This window comes from Drosophila mojavensis, unplaced genomic scaffold (genome assembly GCF_018153725.1).
Source record: "Drosophila mojavensis isolate 15081-1352.22 unplaced genomic scaffold, ASM1815372v1 contig_74, whole genome shotgun sequence".
Taxonomy (NCBI): Eukaryota; Metazoa; Arthropoda; class Insecta; order Diptera; family Drosophilidae; genus Drosophila; species Drosophila mojavensis.
The window spans coordinates 8,243,118-8,265,631 of NW_025318899.1; the positions used below are offsets into that span (position 1 = coordinate 8,243,118).

Genomic DNA, 22,514 nt, shown 5'->3' on the forward strand with positions numbered 1-22,514 from the left:
TATTTAACATAACTAACAAAGATTATACATCAACCGGAACAAAATAAAAACCGAACATTAATGTTACTCACTGTAAGTGGCACAGTCTGGAGGACTTAGAATTGAAAATTGTATGCCATTATGCTGCGCATTTTCATAAAAGGAAAGGAAAACCTGCAATAGTATATACTATGTATATATAACTGGATAATCCGATTAACAGCATTATTCAACTCAAGTCTAATTTTAAAACAAAAGACACGCTTTTCCAGCTTTCAAAGCTTCTCCCTAGACTTCTACGACATTGAAGCATCAATCGAAATCTAAATTCATCAAAATTTAATGTCTATTTAAGGAAATGCCATGAGCTATAAACTAATATATGCATATTGGGCTCTACCTTAACTTTGCTACACTTCAATCTAAAATGATTCAAAAGTCATTTAAAGACTGTGTTGAACTCGATTTGAGTGATAAACAGCAAAGCTTACTAGACACGCTAATGTAGGGGCGAAGCTCACACTAAATAAGTATAACACGCTGGCGATTGAATCTCATTAACATCAAAAACTGGTAAGCGGCTGAAAGGTAAACTGCCCAATACTACGGCCGATGCTGATGCTGTTGATGCTGGCAAATAACTAAATATATATTTGTTGTCGATGCACAAATTGAAGTTGTTTCACATTTGATTAAGTTCAAAACAAACCGCTGGCTTAAGTGGAAGAAGCAGCTCAACTTACATCAAGCTCTTTCGAAACGAAAAAATTCCAAGGCAGCATGGAAACACCTTCAATAAAGTTAGCTATGTATATGCATCTAAACTATCTATTTTCAGATTTAACGATAAAATTTTAGCATTATATTTCTGATTTACTAACTTAAACTAGGTGGTATGGTGTGCTACATAATCTTCTTAGATTCTTATTTTTTCAACTGAACTCTGGTGAAAGGATGGGACTCAATGTATTCCAATGCCCTCAAGATGTAATCTGGGATTGGTGGGGGCGTTGGCAAATGATCGCCTCTGGGCTGATATCCATTCTCATCAGCCGTATACTGCAGTTGTATGGGCTGCCCATCGGGCGCAGTATATTGCACAGATCCAGCAGCATAAGAGCCTCCCACGCCTGTCTCCTGGCCCTGGATATTGTTTGAGGTGCCATATTCGTAACTGTAGCTACCATCCAGATTAATCTGTGATCCATATTTGGTAATCACAGCATCCGATTCGTCGACAGCACTGCAGCTGGCAACAAGGCACAGCGCAACAAGGATAATGCTCTAAAGAATGATTGATTTTCAATTTAAAATTAATCTTTAATAGGATAAATACTTACGGTCCTGCTCATTTTTGTTCGGTTAAAAATTTTGTTACCACTCGGATCTCTATTGAAGTTGGAACTGATGTCGCAACGAACTGGACGGGTCTTTTATATTACCTAGCGCTGGATAGATGACCTACAACACAAGAGCCGCGGCGTCAAAATTCATATTAACAATTTTTTACGATGCGGAATTATTAATTTTTGAAACTTACATATGAATCTGACCGCGTTCCATTGCAGCTATACTTCATGCTTTTGTCATATGTATCGAATAAAATGCATATTTATTCCGTTTAACAAAGGTCGTAACTCTACTCCCATCATGAATAGCAACAGCCCTATTAATAATTACTATTCATCACTATTTTGTTAAGCTAAGACAGCATAATCTTTTTAGCATAGCTCTGATTTTAATATTATTACATACATATGCATATATATGTATACATATATATTCATATATAATATGAATATATTTCTAAGTCTATTGACTCGAATTCAGAAAGTACTAATGTTACTCTAAATTATCATTTGATTTTTATTATGATGAATGAATATATTAAATACGACTTTCCATTAAATCTGATCAAACAAATTGCTTATTAAATTATACAATTATACAAATAAGCTCTGAGATTAATGATGGTCTACATATTTACACAGCTCGCAAAATTTTTAAATAAATATTATTTGGTTTAGGCTGCAATTCATTGAATATTTACACGGAACATAAATATTGATATATAAGCTAATTAATTGTCGCTCAAAATTTTAATAAAACATTACAAATTTAAATAACTGGTAATTTATTTACATTGTTATCGGAATTTATACAACGTTACCAACACTAAAAGTCACGATAATAACTGGCAATTTACCGATATTATGCCTCAACCTAGAGGTATTCCCTCGCTAAACGTTTTAACATGAAAATTATTTTCAAATTTACAAGTAACCACTTAAAGGCCATTTAAACTTCAAACTTAAATATAATACCTATAATAAATTCGATATATTTATTGAATGGTTTTGCCCTTTGTAGCAGCTTACAATCATATCATTATCTCGATTATGAAAACATCGATAAGTACAATTTATTGAAAAGTATCGATAAATAAGTTGAATGCTTTTTTCCAGTTGTGCTAAGCAACCCTGATTGTCAGGTCTGATATCGCAATAAAAGAATAAAGAAGTAAAACGTAAGAACTGCATTTCTGTCATAATTAATTTATACACAAGCTAAAAAAAAAAACAAATTTGTTCACAATGTAGAAAGACAACAGTGAAAATGAGTAATACATACGTTCTTAATAAAATATACGTGTAAAACATGCTTTTCAAAGCTTTTGCAAACTAAAAATTTTTCTTACAAGCGCGCCATTTTGTTTTTGGACTTTCTACTTCTCGCCGTGTTTTCTTTTGTGCAAAATAATAAAATCCTCTACCATATCACGGGAAATATACAATTTTGTCGATTGCTAATTAAATAAGCATGCAAACATGTAGATGAAAAAAACGAATATAACAAAAATATAAAATAAAACGCGCGACATATGCACATATGTATGCACGTATGTACATACCTAAATAAAGGCTGCTGAAAATGTCAATACGATGAATAAACGAAGCAGCGATTAGTCGACGTCGGTCGTGGTCGTGCCTGTGGCAGAGGCAGAGGGTCAGACGCGCTAATTACGTCATAACAATCAAAGAAAATTCAAGGTCTCCCTATAGCGCACATCAGACATGAAGTCTATGTATTAGATTTCGTTACGTTTTCATTAAAAATAAAACTTAAGGCAAAAAACAGTACACAGACTTTCTGTTAAATTTCCTAGCATCTGTCAATGATGTATATGCAAGAATGTTTTTGTGTAAGTGTGTGCGTGTGCTGTCCGCGACTGTATAATTACATACACACATAAATGTGTATATATATACTGATTTTGTTGTTGCCAACGCTGTTTTTGTTGTAAGAGGCCAGAGCGAGCACGGCGCAGCCTGTGATACATAATGAAAGAGCGAAAGAGTGCGCGCGTAAGCAAGAAGAGATAACTTGACAGTGAACTAAGCAGAAGAAGAAATAGTTAATCCAAACAAATCTAAATATTGCTCTTATCAAATAAATAAAATAATATATATTCAAATGTGTGCGTATACTTATAATTTTATATTTCGCATTAATTACCATTTCAGCGATACATAAGATGCGTGCATCTGTGTATATGTATAACGGTGCGGCATAGAAACCGCCGCCAAACGTAAAAGTTTATATATATATATATGTATATATATATATATATACGCATGTGCATATGTATATCCGAAAGCAAACAGTGACGAGGACAACAACAGCGGAACTTAAAGGCGCCCAGAAAATAATATTGTACATAAACTTTAATTAAAGCAAGAAAAAAAGGGCAACAACAATAACGTCGGAACAGAAAATAGGAACAACAATAATCAATAGGCGATAAAAAGTTTTGTTATCAGCGTGTTTTCGTCATTTGGCTTTTTGGAATTGATATTGTTGGTTGGCTTGTCTTGGTATTCATTACTGGTATCTTGTTGGCATTTCGACAACTTGTTGTTGCTGCCGCGAGACAAAGTACGCGGCAGCGGCAACATCACCGCTAACGGGTGTTGTTGCTTGCGTAGACGCCAATTCCAACGCTGACGCTGACAATGTCTGTGCAGCAGTTCTGCTTGCGCTGGAACAATCACCAGCCAAACTTCATATCCGTCTGTTCCTCCCTGCTGCATAATGGGACGCTGGTGGACGTCACGCTTGCCGCGGAGGGTCGACAGCTACAAGCCCACAAAATAGTGCTGTCCGCGTGCAGTTCGTACTTTCAGGTGAGTGTTTAAATTTTTGTAGAAAGCTAAATATAGGATGCATCCATCAAATTCACATTACTTTTAACAGGCGCTATTTACGACGAATCCGTGTCAGCACCCGATTGTCATACTGAAGGACGTGCAGTACGATGATCTCAAGACGATGGTGGACTTTATGTACTACGGAGAGGTGAATGTGTCGCAAGAGCAACTGCCACACATACTTAAAACAGCCGAGATGCTCAAAATAAAGGGCCTGGCCGAAATGCCAACAGACCCGGCAAACCTCACCAAGTCAGACAGTAAGTCGTCCAGCGAGGCAACGGAACTGCTAGGACAAGCTGGCGCGAATGTTGTCGGCGCGAATGCTGGTGTAGCGGCATCTAGCTTAGGAGCGGCTAGTGGCAGCAGTAGTGCTGGTGATTCTCTTTGGAGCAGCAGTGAAGCGCAGCAGTTCCAGCAGCATCATCAGCAGCAACTACAGCAACAACTGCAACAACAGCAGGCGCAGCAACAGCAGCAGCAGCAACAACAACAACACCAGCAGCAACAACAACAACAACAGCAGCAACAGCAACAACAACAGCAGCAGCAACAACAACAGCAGCAGCATCATCATCATCATCATCATCACCAACCTCAACAGCAGCAGGCAAGCCAGGCGCAGGGTTCGCAGACGCATCATCATCAGCTACGACGAACTCCATCACCGCTAAGTGCTGGCACCTCACCGGCTACGCGGCGCAAGCGCTTGCGAAAGTCTTCGAATAACGGTGAGTGTGAGTTGGGTAAAGAATCGTCGGCCAGAATGTGAATATTTCAAAAGCTGAAGAATGGTAATTTACGTTTGATTGTTTATTGGAATTTTGCAGGCTCTGGTGACCGAAATAACTCGGAGGAGCAGCATAGCAGCTCCTTAGATGCAGCTAGCGCCGCTGGCAGCGCTGCTGGCCTTAGCCTCGCGCAAATGAGCCAAATGTCGTTTGGAGCTGGAGCGGGCAATAACTCTACAGCGGCACTAGGCGGTCTTTCGGGTCACTCGATGCATACTGCCAAGTTGTTGAAAGAGTCGGCGAGCGCTGAACTAGAGCAACAGCCACAGGACTCCGATCTGGATGACGCTCACGGACATATACATATGCAAATTGTAATGAAATTGGTCACGTTAACTATATATCCATTTGGAAGCATTTTACTGAAGTTCTTACTCTTTCATATTTGATTGCTGAACATGCAGAAGCCCGAAGTGGACATTGGCAATGTGAATCAATCGATGCCTCTGGACATTTCAGGCACTACGACACCATCGGAACACGACGCCCCCAATTCACAATCATCGCACTCGGGTAAGTTTATATCCTAAACCAAAAAGGCTCTGTCCGACACGCCATATATACAGTGTACCTTCAAAAATAAATCGTGAAGTTAATTTGAAAAGTAAAGACGCCCAAACATTAAAAATTTATAAACCAAACTTGCGACTTATTTTGTAAGTGTATTTATTGTACTTAAATATAATAATAGTACACAGCTCAGCTGCACTAAGATAAAAAAAAACACTGCAACATATAAAATCATACGCTAGATCATGCTTCATTAAGGGGTTGTACTTTTTATTGACAACAGGCTGTTCCTATAAGCCGAGTCGAGGAGCTCAACTTGGTCCCTTCCGTTTTGAGTTTTGTTGATTGATTTTGCTATCATTATCATTATTTCATTCTTCCGAATTTGGTCAACTTGAGATTCTACTGATGTTACTCTGCTACCGCTCATTCATATGTCATGCATTCATACCAGCACATACACATTCACAGCGACACCAACACGCTCACACAAGTACACACACAAAAATACGTTCGTTCAAAGAATTTGAGTGCAATATAAAGCGCTTGGAGAAATGAATGCTAAAGCTAAATATGAAACATAAGCATAAAGACTACCGTTTATCGATTAAGTGCGAATAAAAATAATTGTGTTACATGAAAATTAATGCATTTGTATGTACATGTGTATATAATTAACTATTGTGTATACTATTCAAAAATGAAATTTTACCTGAACTTGGGAATGGGAGAGAGCTAGCACAGAGTCCAAAACTAAATAACTGTATTTTACTGATTTGATTTTTTTAATTTTGTCGATTTGATTACTAAACTTTTTTGTTTGCCAAGTGATTTTTGAATTTTCTTCGTAATATTTTGTTATGGGAAAGCATTTTGAAGAGCGGTTTTCGAATGATAATGATTTAGCATTAGCAATCTTTCTACTACTCGATACCGATACCAATACCATTCTACTATACAAACTATAATATACCTGTTGTCCAATGGTTTGCCCCTATTTCCAATCTCTGATCTTGGCCAAATGATGAGCCCCGACCCCAAGTTGAGAGTAAATTTATAGCGAGTAAATTTCAATTTCAAGCCCCAACTAAAGACGAAACCAATCTTACGCTGTCTCTCTCTCTCTCTCCCCTTCCCAGGTCTGCAGTGGACAGTTGTTGATTCGAACTATTCGCGCTTCTCGATGCCCGCTTGTCAGTCGAACTTGATTGGCAACGGCAACGGTGGTAATCAAAACAGCGGCGCGAATAGCAATGCAGGCGTCGGTGCTGCCGGCACCAACGACCAGCGTCAACAGCAGCAGCAGCACGAAGCCCAACAGCAGGCAACGCAGCAGCAGCAACAGCAGCACTTGCAGCAGCTGCACTATCAGCAACAGCAGCAGCAACAACAAGGGGCCACGGCCGGTCAGGCGTATTCGTCGCAAATCATAACCGTGAATAATCTGGTCAGCGGTTATACAACTGCAGCGCAAAACCTTTCACCCACGTCTCCCAACGAGTCCAATATGGTTCAGTCTGTGTATAGTCAGGGGCCAACACCCACGCAGTCACCTGTTCATTCTGGTGTGGGCGGCGGCGGTGGTAGCAGTGCGGGTGGAAGTGCAAGTAGCGCTGGTGGCGGCGGAAATAGCAGCAGTGGAGGTGGCGGCGGCAACAGTCAAGTGGTAAAACGGAAGCGATCTGTGAACCCACAAGGTGATGAGAACTTTATTCGGGCCCTGGAAGCAGTGCGGACCGGTGGCATTGGTTTCTGCAAGGCTGCTCGACTGTACGGAGTGAACAATCGGACTCTCTGGCTGGAGTACAAGAAACGTGGCTACCCTGTGTCAAGGCCCAGCATTAAAGCGCGGGTGGTCAAACAGGAGCCCAATCTTTCACCTTCGCCAACACCATCCACCAATCCTGGCGACGATACGCCCAACGAATCATATGATCATCTAACAGCAGCTGCCGTAGCCGCAGCTCAAACTGCAGCGCTCAATATGCAGATGCCGCCTCAGGCGGATACGCCCACACCTTCGCTGATGTGCACGCCTCATCATGCCAGCGCGGCAGCGGCCTCTACGGCCGGTGGCACTAACACGCATCCTGCCATCGGCGTCATGAGCCTTTTCGACGCACGCTACATGGAGTCACCCACAACCGTGCACACTATGTCCAGGCAGCGGTATATCGATGCAACGGGTGCTGGTGCATCAGCTTCGGCCTCCGGAGCGGGCACGATCAACGTTAATCCGGCCGCCGCCATGAATCTACAGAGTATTAACTTCAACTCAATATAGAATACGATTTCAAGTCACATGGGCGTTGTGGCCGCCGCCTCAGGTGTAATGCCTCTGCAGGTGGATCAACTCAGCGGTGGCGAGGTGCATGGGCCAGGAACAGCCACAATGCTGCAGGCGGCCGCCGTTATGTCAACAAACGAGCCAGAACCAATGAGCATATCAGCCGTGCCCGTATCGGTCTCAGCAATGGGCACTGCGCATAGCGCAGCGGCTACTGCGTTTCTTTTCAATAATTTTGTAACGGTAGCGGCACCACCACCGCCACCACTGGTTGCCAGTACGCTAGCGCCACTGGTTAATACCGGCATGCAATACTTAGACAAATCCTAAGCTCCCGGGCACAGCCGTACAAGGTATACAGGTATTAGAACAACGGCATCTACTAGTGAACTACAAAGATACGGCATCGGTATCGGAATCGGAATCGGAATCGTAATCGGAAGAAGATGGGTACCATAGCAGGAATGTTTGTAAGCAGAGCCCACTAAGATTTAGTATCCCTCAAGTTAAGCAGATGTGCAGATGTGACATACAACAGATATATAATAATTTATAGAACTTAATTCCTTAAGCTACTGTTTCGAGCCGAACATTATTTTTACCATTGTTAACTAAGGAATCGGAAGTAAAGTACTCTTGTATATGTAACCACAATTTATATTTGTACATAAATTTATACAATTTTATTAGTGTTAATCATCAAAAAGCAAATGATTATGTATCGACTAGCTAGCATGTACATACAACTTTTTAAATATAAACTATTTAAAAATGGCCTCATTATTTTGATCATTCATGTAATCCCTCATTAATCCTGGCACTCGTGTTACAAAAGCAACCTTTATTACGCATACATTCTAATTCGTATAATTCATTGTATTATACATACATATATATATATATATATATATATATATATATATATATATGTTTTGTGTACAGTTAATGGCCAATCAGTTTTTAGTTCAAATGGGTGTTTGTGTCTAGTTGATGGGGAGTGGGTCTGCCGTTAGACGGACAGTGTTTAAATCCGTATAAAATAAACCGCAAAGCAAGTTAACCATCAAATATTTAATAAAACCAACTCAATAATGTATAATGTATATGTACGTACCAATATTTACATGTGTTAATGTACGAATTCATTTTGTATTTTCGATTATGGTATGGATCTTACGTTTGTAGACCAATCAAGCAACCAAATGATCCACATGGAAGCAATAATTTTTATCAGGGACTGTTTTAACATATTCATCACAAAAATCACATCCAAATAATTTCAATGTTGGCAATTTACACACCATTCCAATAATAGTTTCTGTTGAATATATATATTAAATTAGATCACTTTGTTTTTTGTTTGGAGTGCAATTTCACATATATTAGACATATCTGACGAGGGATGCTTGGTTTAATAATTTTGAAATCCTTAATTGTACATAATTTCGATGTACGAATACGATTAAAATAGGACTAAATGGGCAAGCCATATACGCAATATACAAAACTAAGATAACTCGTAACCACCCAAAATCCTAAATGGAGACTGCAGAAAGTAAAGGAAAACGAATAAGAGTAGTGTGTTTTTAATACAGTATATATATACATAATAAAAACAAATAAGTAATTTAATAAAATGAAATATATATATACATATAAATGATAATGTATGTAATTAATAAATAACTTTTTATATTGTCGCGAGGCAAAGTAAAAATTAAGCGTGATTTGTTAGAAGTCATTTATAACGTCAAACTTTGGTAATGCATTTTATTTCCTACAACTAGATGCATAGTGCTACACAAGCCAACAAACAACAAATAATAGAAAAAAAAATAAAAACAAACCAAACGAAATACGAATTCATCAAACATAATAAATATACAAAATAAACAACGCAAAATAGCATAAACAATAATTATGACTAACTCTGTTTCCTACAATTGCAAAAGTACCAATAACTATGGTAGTTGTGTATGTGTTTAACATATAGTTATATGTATACATACAAATAAATATATGCATATATATTACTTATATATGTATATATATATTACTTATATATGCATATATATACATAAATAAATATATTTAATTATTTACATTTAATGTACTTTTAGTCAGCGGTAGTAAATGAAACGACTGTAAAATAAGTTACGAAATTATGTACGATATAATGTAACTAACAAACGAACCTTTTAGACTTTAGGCTTCGATGTGCAAGAAACGAATAAAATTAAAACAAAAAAGTCAGACATTCATAATTCATTTAAAAACTCATTAGCTAGTTAATTATTTAAAAAAAAATCCATGAGGCTGCCATTAAATCGTGTGTTTTGCTTGCAGAGCCCAGTCCGGCGCATGCCCCGCAGCATCATCCCACGCTGGCGATCAGCCACAGCCAGGGCACCAATACGAGCAGCAGCAGTGGCAGTTTTGAGCGGACGCCAAGTGAAACGGATGCTGCAACAGATCTGCAGACATCGCAGTCGACAGCTGCGATGGGGTCCAAGCGGAATAGAGTGCTCACCAGGCAGCCTCGGGTTAAGCGGGACAGCGATAGCCTAACGTCGACAAATCAGATTTCACCGGATACAGCCGCTACGACACTTGACTTTGATCCGTTTAATGCGGCGGGCACAACCACCGCCATAGCCAGGGACTACTCGACACACCATCACCACCAGCCGCAGCACCATCATCATCACCTGTTGACCGTACCACCTCGAATTGAGCGGCACGCTTCTGAGCCGGCGCCGAGCCTGGCATCGCCGACGCCGCACCTGCTAAGCGTACCGGCCAGCACACCATATCTGATTAAGCAGCATTCGGATCCGCTGTTGCCGCGTCAGCATTCGCTGCATGCCACCGGCACGGGCAGCATTACTGGCAGTAATCCGTTTGCGCCATTGCATCGTCAATACTCGCATCCGCTGTCTGGAAGTAATGCAAGCTATGTGCCACCTGCTCCACTCCACCATCCACATCATATCTCGCTGCCTGAATCAATTTACGCTTCCGGCTCGCCGCCGCCAGCCGGTTCATCGCAGTACCTGGTACCAGCACGCGTCGTCACTTGTAACGCTTCGTCCAGTGAGACCGCAGCCACGCCCACTAATTCAAGTGGCACGCCCGTTTCGGTGGTAACGTCGCCACCGGCAGGCCTCAACAGCAACAGCAATCGCCAGCCATTTTCACCAACGTACGGCAGCAGCACGGAACAGTCGCCCATTCCGGAACGCCGCTCGCCCCACTCACCCATCACAAATATTGTGGAGCGCAGTAGCGCACGGGTCGAGACAGCAAATGGCAGTGGGAATAAGTTACGCACATCCAAGTCAACTGGCAGCAGCAGCAGTAGCAGCAGCATTCACCTGCATCCCAACCAGACCGCGACGACGAGTAGTTCGTTTGAGCATTTGCCCACGCTACGCGTGAAGAACGAGGAACTGCAGCGCTCGGTGTCTTCTCCACAGGTAAGAAGATTAACGTATTCCTAACTTGAAATCATTTTGATATGTAAACTTTATCACTCAGACCCAACGCGAAATAACTACATTGGAGAACCCACGTTCTAGTCATTGTCCCGTCATTCGTCCTGGCCCGGCGCTGGGCTGCAATTTCTGTTGGAATACCATCGATGGACATGGTCGCATTTTGCGCCGCAAAACGAAATACCACTGTCCCGAGTGTCAAACGAATTTATGCATCGTGCCGTGCTTCCAGGAGTACCACGAGCGGCTCAAGAATGAAGCAGCCGCCGCCGAAAGTCAGGCCAACACCAGCAGTAGCAGCAACAGCAAAGGAACAGCCTATGCATCATCAGGCGGCTCAGCTGCTCGGCTCTACACGAAAACCGAATCGATATAAGCCGCGCCATGGAATCGCATGCAATGGCTTACATATTTGTATTTGAGACCCGACGGGCCATTCCACGAATGGTCGTCGATGTCGAATTTGTTGTTTGTCGCCAGGAAGTGCAGCTGTAGCGCCAATTAAATGGCAAGTCAGCGGCACACTCTTCATCCTGCATCGAAATTTTTTATTTGTCACAGTTCCACTGTCCACGACGAATCAAGTACCTGGACACGGACTGTTCACGCGCATTGAAGCGCAGCAAGATTTGTTTTTGTATCTGCGTCTCCATTTCGGAGGCGCAGTGATGTAGAGTACATACATGTACATGCATACATACATGGATACATACCTACATGCAGGCATGCGAACAAGTCACCTGTCACATGTCTGTCAATGCACAAGAAACATTTTTAAAACTAATTGTAAAGCGAGCTATGTAAATGTAAAATTATTGTTATGTACATACATACGACGTGTTTGTATGTAAACTCTTGTACAAATTGGAGAAACGAAAATACATATAAATCGAGAAATAAAAAAAAGCATCAGCGGTGTACAACTAATCAAGCTCGAATCGACACATTACAGCCCATTAATATATATAAATCAAAATTAACTTCTATAGTGAAGTGCAACAAACTTAAAAACTTCCCGCCAAATAAAAAGAAACGAAAACACTAGGATTGAAGGCGTGATGACGCCCCTAACACCTGACGCCTTTAAGGCCAGGCACCGCTGCGCAGGCGCACGATTTTTCACCTGGTAAATTGAACTTTGTGTAAAAAAAAATTAAAAAAAAAAAAGAAGAAAAAGAATGTCTTTTCAAGAAAATCCATATGCATTCGATATGCGTATATATAATCTAGCACATTTGAATGTAAAAAGTATTTTGTGAAAATGCAAATGCGAAAACGAATCGCTAATCAAATTATATTGTCAACATTTCGCTGCTGTTCAGTTCGACTTATATATTTAGACAATATATAAACAAGAGTACAAAATTAAGTTCGACAGCAATAGCAGGCAACCTATGTCAGCTAAACCAAGTTAAAAATCAATTTTAAACCAATTCAATATAAGAAAACAAAAAGTTCATTCATTTTCGAAAGCGTTATTTCTTGGTGTTGTAATTCGATGAAAATATTTTGTAACCAGCTCATGAGAATTTAAGAAAATCTATTTTTGCACTCCTGATATGTGTGCGTGTAAACTTGTAGATCAATCAAAAATTGTAATTGGCTACTATTTCCAAATGGTAGATGCATAAAAGCGTATTTTATAGAACTTGACCTTATCTATTTTCTTACTACATATTAGAATCGGACTCCCAGAGCCTGAACGCAACGTTAAATCTATGTGACGTACCGTTGATTATCAATAAATCATTGTTTTTAAATTTACAATTTCTACATATCATTTTTATTGATAGTTTTCTATATAATTACCATTTAACAAGGCTCACATCGAATCGCTTACTTCTTAGCACCAGCGGCAGCCTTAGCTGGCTGCACCACCTCGGCTGGTGGGTTTGCGTTACGGAAGTTAGGAAACTGCTCCCATGGTGCCGATAGATCGAACTTTCTGAATTCCTGTGCCAACTCCAAGGGTTCGCAAACAACGCGTTTCTTCTCATCATCATAGCGCAACTCAACATAGCCGGACAATGGGAAGTCGCGACGCTGTGGATGGCCCTCGAATCCGTAATCGGTAAGGATACGACGTAAATCTGGATGATTGGCAAAGAAGACACCATACATGTCCCAAATCTCGCGCTCATACCAATTGGCTGCCTTGTGAACTTCACAAGCCGAGTCGAGGGGAGTTAGCTCATCGGTGTAGGTCTTAACCCGAATACGAGCATTATAACGAAGCGACAAAATGTTGTAGACAACTTCGAAGCGATACTTGCGACACGGCACATCCACACCTGCGATGTCCACCAGGTTAGTAAACTGTGCTTGATGATGATCCTTCAGAAACTGTAGTACCGGTACAACACCCTCGGGAGCAATCAGCACCTCCAGTTCATCACCAGAAGTCAATTGCACCTTCTGAACGTACTTGGGCATGCATTCGGCAACGTATCGGCCAAATTCAGACAGGCTGGAGCGAGCAGCTGCATCCGGTTTGCGTACAGTGGCTACCAAATAGAAGTCAATTTTCCATGAGTAAGGTCTTCTTGTTAACCAACCCAAAATACTTACGTTTTTCTGCTGCTTTGGCATCAACTGGCGCAGTACTTTGCATACGGAAGGCAGCTGTTCCAGCGGGTACCACTATGTATCAATATATGAATTAGCGCTAATTGAGTATGATAAGTATTAAACATTTACCATGCTTGGCCGTCAAAGCGGCAGAAGCAATTCTGGCACCCAAATTTCTAATTAATGCGGCCATACGCTCGATTAAATCAAATATTTCAGTGCAAATCCAATAATTCACTGAATATTTGACACTTTATGTAATAACAAAACGTCAAAAAGCCAGTGTTGAGTAAATAATTTTTTGCTTAGTGAACTAGATCATCGACAATGCTCAATTTTGTTCCTATATTCTCGTATTTCTGAGATTTCTATGGAACAGAACAATTGTCTGCTTTCACATGCCTAAAATAATATTCAATGTCTACACTAATACTAATGACAACCAGCAAAAATTGTGAATATAAAATTGTACGTAGAAATTACTTGGAGACGGAATAAGCATAAAAGAACAAAATGAGCATTTTGTGTTCAGAGCTGAGCTCAATTTAATGAACCACCCAGCGCAAATTCAGTGCGAACAGTATTGCCAACAAGCGAAAATATTTTGTGAAATAAAATAATTCTTTTATTTGAGGCTTTACAATGATTTATTTGGTTTATAAATAAATGTGTAGATAAGACTCCATATTGTTTTTAGAATTTTTTAATCTAACTAAATTTTGAAGTATTTGAAATTGTAGTAGCGTTAATCATGTCTGGCAACTCTATTGCTCTCCATTTTCGTAGCGTTTCGCTTGCAGCTCTGGAATAGAATAGAATCCGATTTTTGGAAAATAAAACACAACAAACGAAAATGGTAATGGTTTTTGGAACAAATGCAAATGCCGACAACTTTGTGCGTTTTGTTTACATTTGAAATTCGATTATCTTTCCACAGAATCACCTGAAATGGATGGGCCACTCGTCCACAATAATGGATATACAGCGCGTTCTGCTACATCAACAAAGCAACAATCAGCAATGCGAAGTATTGCTTGTGGCCAAAGATGGCATCAGCGTACGCGCCCATCTCTTCGTTTTAAGCACTTGCAGCGATTTAATGCGCAATCTGCTTGTCGATTTACCCGCCGGTCAGGAAGCGACTGTCATTTTGCCGGACATCCGTGGAGAGCTGCTCGAGAATGTTCTATCGTTTATTTATATGGGGGAAACTAGTTTGACCTCTGCCCTGCTACCCGAGTTTCTGGGGGCCATAAATTTACTGGGCATCAAATCTGCCATAAGCTTTGATACCAATCCAACATCCATGACGACCTCAAGTGTTATAAGTGGCGCTATGGCTGTCGAAGAAGCCAAATCAATAAGCGGCTTACATATTGCTAATACTGCGCTTATGGAGGAGGAGGAAGAAGAGGATGCCGGAGCTGTTGTCGGTAAATTGGAAGTGGATAATGCCGTACTCACAAATCCTCAACAACAACACGAGCAGGAAGGCCGAACCCTGGAATTCCTAGATGTTTACAGCGAACAGCCCAAAATCACATATTCAATCGAACACATGGGCGGCACAACCAGTGGAAATCAGTATATATATACAGAGAACACGGGAACGTATACCATAACACAGTCATCCGTAGGAAAGTTGGGAGTGCAAGGCAGCTCAGCTGTGGTCGACTCAGTGGAGACAGCTGAGCTAGGTGACGAGGATGTCGAGGCTGAGGTCACAGACGAGCACGAAGAATCCGAGTCACAATTAATCGAGGAAGAATATGTTGGATCGGCAGATCCTTTAATAGAGATGAGCGCAGTGGCGGATGTTGATATGCACGAGGATGGAATGCATGACGGAGACGAGGAGGAGGATGATGAGCTATTGGATGTAAAACCTCGTAAATCTCAGCTCGATATGAAAATTTTAAAATTCAAGGCCCGCCAGCGTCCAGCATCATCGAAAGCAATAAAGAAAGCAATGACCAAACAGCATCAGCAGCACGCAGCGCTTAAAAAAGAATGTAAGGAAGATCTCAATGATGCCCTCGACCTCGCAGCGGCTGCGGTTCTTCACGAAGGCCTCAGCTTGCAGAAAGCTGCTGATCGCTACGACATATCGAAAACCGTACTATGGCGACGTGTGCGCTCGAATCCAGCCTACATGAGAATAAAACGAGAGAAACCTTCGCTTTCGGAAGCATATGAACGCCTAAGGAACGGCGACTCATTGAAAAGCATAAGCCAGGATCTGCATATACCCATGTCGACGCTGCATCGGCACAAAGTGCGTCTGGCCGCACAGGGCCGCCTGCCCCACTTTGTTGCTTGCCGGCGGCGTGACAGTACCCCAAAGGATGAGCTGCGTGAGAAGCTAGCAAAGGCAGTGCATGCCTGCATCAACGATGGCATGACCCAAAATCATGCAGCCAATCTCTTTGAAATACCTAAGAGCACGCTCTGGCGGCACTTGCAACGGCGAACAACCGAGGCGGGGCGTAAAGTCAAGGAGGAGCATGAAGAAGAGGATGATATGAATTAGAGTTCATATGCCTATACATACATACATATGTATATGCGTAAGCATACATACAAACATTCGTACACATGCATACATACACACATGTACATTACACTTAAACACCTTGCGATTGTAGAAATAATGTAGTCCTAAGTTACATCTGTCACTAAATTGTTTATATAATCTATCATATACATTGATGCCTATAGGTTACCTATAGCATACATAATATATTTACATCATAGCTCTCAAATTAACCGTTTTTTTCTTGCAGTCTGTATGTGAGAATAACTGAAACAAGCATGTACACTCGCTCTCTGAACATCAGACTTCCTTTCTTTTTGTTTTCGGTTTCTGTCGAGTACCGATTCAGTTGAGCAGTTCGTGAGACGCTCTTTTATTGAGCATCGCACAAAGAGAGATACGAGTGAAGTCCGCACAAAGACACTTATTAAAAGACCGATTGACAGAAAAAGTCAACGCAAACGATCTTTTTATTTACTTGTCATCTTTTCGATGCACAGTGGTGGGACAAACCGGTCTGGGTGCTACGTCACCAACATGACAATACCTTCGAATTTTGAAATATCCTTTTAGGGGGATATTCTTAAATACCAAAACTATCGAAATGTGGAAAAACAAATTTCCCATTTTTTCAAAATTCCAAACTAGAATACGCCCTTAACTTGGAATAAATAAATAATAATGCGATGATGGTTTTACAAAATAAAGTTTTGTAAATAATTCATTTATTCTGAATTGAGCTTAACAAATAATAACGAGTTTAAGTTGTGCGAACTTATTGAGCTCTGTCGTTCGCTTAAAATATAATGCAAAGCTGAAAATGCTCTTTCAACGGACACTTGAGTAGCCGGTGTAGCCAATACGACATGTGCCAGATCACTCAGCTGTGGTGACTTTAGTTTTACATCGCTAAAGAATTGTAATATATCGGCATTTAATGGTAAACGACTATACATCTTGTCGAAATTATCCACTTCAAAATATATTTTTACCAGTTTGTCAGAAATTGGCTCTTCTATTGATTCTGGAACAGTCTCCACGTCGTCCAAATAAGCTGAGGAAGGCGACTTTATACTCCGTCTTTCATGTTTCAGCTCAAACAGGCGAAAAGCAATTTTCTTCAAATTTTGCGTTGCCAAATATTTTTGGTAGTCTGTTAAACTCCGATTCACTCGTGGATCCATATAAATAGCAGATAATAATGCTGTGTTTTCAAGCAACTTACTTTCTCGAAGTTCAATCTGTGCCAATAATTTTTGTTTAAGAAAATTTTTGCTGTTCTGGCACTGCAGTTTCAGTTCCGTCCATATAATGAAAAATTCGCTGTACACTAAATGTTTCTCCTGAAGCTTTATAGTCGCATCATATGCGTCCTTGAACGCTTCGACATATGTCTCCACCCAGTCCCATTCTATGTCGGTATTAATACAACACTTTGTGGCCAGGAACTCTTTTAGCTCAATTAGTTGTTTCAACATTAAGTACGTTGAATTCCAACTGGTGACTACATCGAGTGATGGTATATTTTTGTTGTGCTCAATTAATATACGGCTGCCAAGTTACATATTTCTTTTAAGCATGTATAAAAAAATATATTTTTATTTGTACTTTACTTACCTCATAGTTTCTGTACGCAATGTTTTGCATAATTTGCGACAGATATCAATTTGTTGGCTAATTTTGTTTAGCTTATTAACGTCATAGACGCACAGCTGAAGAGTGTGCGCTGCACACCGTACCAGATGAATGTTTGCCAAACTCACTTCATCAAGCTTTCCCATCCAATTTTCCGCTTCGGTGTCATCTTCAAAAAAAGGCTCCTCCATGTCGTCATTTAATATTTTTACGGTTTTCACCATGTTTCTCCCATTATCAGAGGTAACACTGTGAACATATATTTAATTTTCATTAATAACAAACATATTAAAATTAAATTGAAATTAAATGTTCACCTGAATATTTGATCAACTGTTATGCCATATTCTTCAATAATTTCCAAAATCTTTTCTTTAATATAATCTCCAGTGTGGGTATAGGTAAGCTGGATCATGCCTAACGTCTTCACAATGATTTCTGTCTTACTTATATTACTCATTATCATTTGCAGATTCACTCCAAGAATCGCTTTATCCATTCTAGTCGCCACGTCAATTTTGAGCGATAACAGCTTTCCCTGGACTAAAGCTCTTATGTCGTTTTTGATGGACTCTTCTCTTTCCACTACGAGACTCATAATGTTCCTAGATGTTATAGGGTTCATACCAAGGGCATTATAAATTGGATCAACAATTTCTTTAAATCCCTCGCTGTCCAAGAACATAAATGGCTTTCCGTCAGTTGTTACAATTTTAATAATTGAATTTAAAATACTTTCTTCACTCGTTTCATATGTAATTTTTTTCTTCTTTATTACTTTACTTTTATTCTCCTCTTCGGTGTCAAACTCTCTAATTATTTCACCATGTTTAACATGCAAATGGCGCTTCAAATTTGTTGAGTGATTGCCTGATAATTGCATTCCGCACACCTTACATACTGATTTACGTGTTACTGAATTAAAGTTAAAAAATTGATGCACTTTTTTATTGAGTACACGTCCCATTTTTCTCAATTGCGGCACAACTCACAGAATTTCACATATGTATGCATGTACATACATGCGCAAATGACTTTGCATCGTTGTTCAGCACCAAACGGTCTGTGAACGAGACGAGCAATAGAGAACGAAAAAAACGGTCTTCGACTGAGAGCGAGCAAAATTCTTATACGAACAACTCAATCGGTTGCTATGAACTTTTTGTTCAAAGCCTGAGTGAACAATTCTTATATTGCGACCGCATGAAACGGTTAACAGTTATTTGCAAGCTCTGAATTACATTCTAGTTTAACCACTGACCAGAGAACACAGTTTGTTCTACATGTCTAGTCTATGTGTTCTCTGGTTAGTGGTTTAACCTAACATATTACAATAAAGATAAAAAGCACGACACTCTCCCATCGCTATCGATACTAATACCAGTAGTAGTTATCGATATCGAAATGACTGCCGGCTTATTAAACCGATTCGAAAAACTTGCCTACTTTTGTGTTTATATTGCTTATATTGTTATTGGACTATATAAAATCTATGCATTAAGAGATCGTATATTAAGCACGACTGACTTCCAATTCGCAGATGGCTGGAGTCTGCTCAAACGCTCTGACGTGGCCCTCAAGCGCGATGACAGCAATGACGAATTGGAGAACTTTGCTGATTTCATTGCTAAATTTTGGCCCTACTACTTGTTGCATGCGCTTGTGAGTGGCGTCACGCGCTGGAAGTGGAGTTACCTGCGCCGACCCGGTCATGTTGCCATCTGCGCTTTGGCATTGGGTATCAATTTGCATTGGACATCAATAGCTATGTTCGGGTCTCTGCTGGTCAGCTATTATCTGATAGCACTGCACGCACGGTCTAAGCTTTACACTTGGCTGCTCACCGCTGCCTGGATCGGAGCCCTTAACATTGCAAAAAACAGCCAATGGTGGCTGTCTCAAGTTGGATATGCAGAGTATGTCATGCTAATAGTAACGCTCTCCTGGAGTTTGTTGCGTGGCTGCAGCTATTCCTTTACTGCGACTGGCTCGAAAAACCTATCTGAGTACCTGGCATACACCATGTACTTTCCCTGCCTCACCTACGGACCGTTCATTAGCTATGAGCGCTTCAAGCAACAACCCATGGGCGAGGCTGTGTCACCGAACTGGAGTTTCCTTGTTGCTCTGCTGCGCGTTGTCTTTTGGTGGCTGGTCTTGCAGTGGTCGCTCCACTATTTCTACATCAACTACATGACGCGAGACGTGCGAGCGGTGGTTATGATGGAGTCGGTGTTCTGGCAGCATGCTGCCGGCTACTTTATGGGCCAGTTCTTCTTCATATTCTACGTGATTACCTATGGTCTGGGCATCGCATTTGCCGAGTACGATGACATTGCGGCTCCAAGGCGACCACGCTGTATCGGACGCATTCATTTCTATTCGGACATGTGGAAGTACTTCGATGAGGGACTGTATGAGTTTCTCTTTAAGCACATATACGCTGAGCTGTGCAGCCGGAAGTCGTCTCCAGCAGCCAAGCTTTGCGCCACTGCACTGACATTTTCATTTGTGTTCATCTGGCACGGCTGCTACACCTATGTACTTATTTGGAGCATACTTAATTTTGTTTGCCTAGCTGCGGAAAAGCTCTACAAGACATTCGTGTCGAGGCCGGCGTATCAGAATTGGTCACTCAAACACTTCGGCACTGCTGGCGCCCAAAGATTACATGCCATCCTTGCCACCCAGCTTTTTATACCCGCTGCCTTCTCCAATGTCTACTTCATTGCTGGCCAGGAAGTGGGCGGATTTCTAATGCGTGGCGCCTACCTGAGTGGCATAGGTAACTATTTAGCACTGAGTTTTTGCAGCTACTGCTTCTTCCAATGCTCAGAGTTTCTGCTGACCAGGTCCCCCAAGGACAAGAAAATTAAAGAAACTTAGACTTCTGATAGATCACATACAGAAACTCTATGAGACTGCGCTAAATGTCAACTATTCTATTGTAAATGCCTTAAATATCAAGTAAGCCAATAAAAGTCTGTGAACGTATATATTATAACCAAATATTTTATTAACAGTTAACAGCGTCTTCAGTGCCAGTCCTACCATCTGGTTTGCGTATAGGTCGATTGAAAATTCTCTAACAGCTCGTCCAGCATTTCGTCGCAAGTTTGCGTGTGTTGCGTATTGTAGAGACCATCTGGCCAATGCGTTTGGGTTTGTATGTGCGATAGGCCAAGCTCTTCAAACAGCTCATCGCAAGTCTGGGTGTGCATGTGAGCTGAGTTCTGCGGCCCGAACATCGTCTCCTGCTCCTCCTGGTAAGCTGCATAATTATTATTAGGTTGTGTCTCCGTGTCCTGGTCTAGTTCTGTCATTGTCCCTTGGTGTTGTCTGTTGTCGAGCGTTTGGGTTTGAATATCACGAAGCAGTGGACCCAGCACCTCATTGTTCATATCGAGCTCATCAAGATCCACATCTTCCGTTTGTGTTTCCATATCGCGCAAAAGGCGATTGACTTCATCATATGTCAAACTTGGCATTGGCAATCCGTTCTCTGCATTTTCTCTTTCCTTAAGAGCTACATCTATAGCCGTTTGAATCGCCACGTCCATGTCAACGCTATCTTCGGTCTGCGTGGATGTTTGCAGAGCATAGGGAACCTCGACGTCTGGCAGGCAATAGAATGATGGTTGCATAGGTGAATCTACAGTGGGTATGTGCTCCATGTTTGACACATTATTTGGCGGATCATCTAAAGGCGCTTCCTCAGTGTTTGTCGATTGATCTACCATTTTAATTGTGCTCTTTGGCAAATTTTTGCAAGGCTTCAGTTTAGGAATTGCTACCTTAGACAATGCGGCTATATTCTTAGTTATATCACTCTCACAGGTCACGCTCAGATGATTCTTACGTCGCATATGGGTCTGGAGGCTCGCCTTGCTGGTATAGGTGAGTCCACATATAGGACAAGGATAAGTGGAACAACATAGATGTTTTTCCAAATGCCGCTCCAGTAGAAATGCTTCATTGCAATTATTGCATTTGAAAGTCTTGGTCATATGAGTTTTTTGGTAATGTTGCCGTAGAAATCGGAGATTTGTAAAACCTCTTCCGCCTTTCCGTTCTTCATGATAAATACAATTCGCCACTGGACAATGATATGCCCGATTCGTCGCATCGTTCTTTATGAGTGCCAATTTGTGTCTTCGTCGAAGATGCAGGCTATAATGACTTTGATTACCAAATACTTGATCTGTGCAGTGCTCGCAGCGGTACTCGCGCACCGGTAGCAGCTCTGATATATCCGGTGTGTGCTTAGATGACATAGACCCCACGTAAACAGTGACTCTAATCGTATTAAATTTTTGTCAATAACATAAACAAATGGCCAGGGCTGTCGCAATCACATAAATTTAAGAATAGGGATGGTAAATTTAGCTTCAACTAATGTTACCGAGCACAATCACAAAATAAACGAAATTTAAAATAGATTTTTAAATTTATTTATATACAAAAAACCTATTATTTATAGTGCATTTAAACAAAAACTAGGATATTAAA

The 22,514-nt window shown here is 40.9% G+C and overlaps 6 protein-coding genes across 14 annotated transcripts; 3 read left to right on the top strand and 3 right to left on the bottom strand.

Annotated features, from left to right (window-relative positions):
- Window positions 1–818: 818 nt before the first annotated feature.
- Window positions 819–9,345, bottom strand: LOC6581797 (pupal cuticle protein Edg-78E). Its single transcript, XM_015162054.3, has 4 exons — window positions 8,890–9,345; window positions 1,520–1,645; window positions 1,320–1,440; window positions 819–1,263 (listed from the first exon to the last, which is right to left on the bottom strand). The coding sequence occupies exons 3-4, from the start codon at window positions 1,329–1,331 to the stop codon at window positions 904–906; spliced, it is 372 nt and encodes a 123-aa protein (XP_015017540.1). The 5' UTR covers window positions 1,332–1,440; window positions 1,520–1,645; window positions 8,890–9,345; the 3' UTR covers window positions 819–903.
- On the top strand, window positions 2,434–13,033 carry LOC6581798 (broad-complex core protein isoforms 1/2/3/4/5). Of its 8 annotated transcripts, XM_032731901.2 has the most exons (7): window positions 2,434–2,506; window positions 3,504–4,163; window positions 4,234–4,933; window positions 5,018–5,304; window positions 5,383–5,491; window positions 10,122–11,251; window positions 11,313–13,033. In XM_032731901.2, the coding sequence occupies exons 2-7, from the start codon at window positions 3,993–3,995 to the stop codon at window positions 11,643–11,645; spliced, it is 2,730 nt and encodes a 909-aa protein (XP_032587792.1). In that variant the 5' UTR covers window positions 2,434–2,506; window positions 3,504–3,992; the 3' UTR covers window positions 11,646–13,033. The 8 variants fall into 8 exon arrangements, with proteins under 8 accessions (XP_032587792.1, XP_032587793.1, XP_032587794.1 ...); XM_032731902.2 differs by lacking the exon at window positions 2,434–2,506 and having other exon boundaries at window positions 5,018–5,292; XM_032731903.2 differs by lacking the exon at window positions 2,434–2,506 and having other exon boundaries at window positions 4,234–4,918.
- LOC6581800 (NADH dehydrogenase [ubiquinone] iron-sulfur protein 3, mitochondrial) lies at window positions 13,030–14,123 on the bottom strand. The gene is made up of 3 exons (XM_002007486.4): window positions 13,967–14,123; window positions 13,838–13,909; window positions 13,030–13,773 (listed from the first exon to the last, which is right to left on the bottom strand). Exons 1-3 carry the CDS (start codon window positions 14,028–14,030, stop codon window positions 13,106–13,108), a joined length of 804 nt encoding a protein of 267 aa, XP_002007522.1. The 5' UTR covers window positions 14,031–14,123; the 3' UTR covers window positions 13,030–13,105.
- A 99-nt stretch (window positions 14,124–14,222) lies between these two features.
- On the top strand, window positions 14,223–16,599 carry LOC6581801 (protein tramtrack, beta isoform). The gene is made up of 2 exons (XM_002007487.4): window positions 14,223–14,693; window positions 14,775–16,599. Exons 1-2 carry the CDS (start codon window positions 14,691–14,693, stop codon window positions 16,365–16,367), a joined length of 1,596 nt encoding a protein of 531 aa, XP_002007523.1. The 5' UTR covers window positions 14,223–14,690; the 3' UTR covers window positions 16,368–16,599.
- A 2,778-nt stretch (window positions 16,600–19,377) lies between these two features.
- Window positions 19,378–21,117, top strand: LOC6581803 (protein-cysteine N-palmitoyltransferase Rasp). 2 transcript variants are annotated; one of them, XM_044009590.1, is made up of 3 exons: window positions 19,378–20,790; window positions 20,858–20,972; window positions 21,029–21,117. In XM_044009590.1, exons 1-3 carry the CDS (start codon window positions 19,410–19,412, stop codon window positions 21,030–21,032), a joined length of 1,500 nt encoding a protein of 499 aa, XP_043865525.1. In that variant the 5' UTR covers window positions 19,378–19,409; the 3' UTR covers window positions 21,033–21,117. The 2 variants fall into 2 exon arrangements, with proteins under 2 accessions (XP_043865525.1, XP_002007525.1); XM_002007489.4 differs by lacking the exon at window positions 21,029–21,117 and having other exon boundaries at window positions 19,378–20,972.
- LOC6581804 (protein indeterminate-domain 16) lies at window positions 21,000–22,462 on the bottom strand. Its single transcript, XM_002007490.4, has one exon. The coding sequence runs from the start codon at window positions 22,277–22,279 to the stop codon at window positions 21,053–21,055; it is 1,227 nt and encodes a 408-aa protein (XP_002007526.1). The 5' UTR covers window positions 22,280–22,462; the 3' UTR covers window positions 21,000–21,052.
- Between the last annotated feature and the right edge of the window lie 52 nt (window positions 22,463–22,514).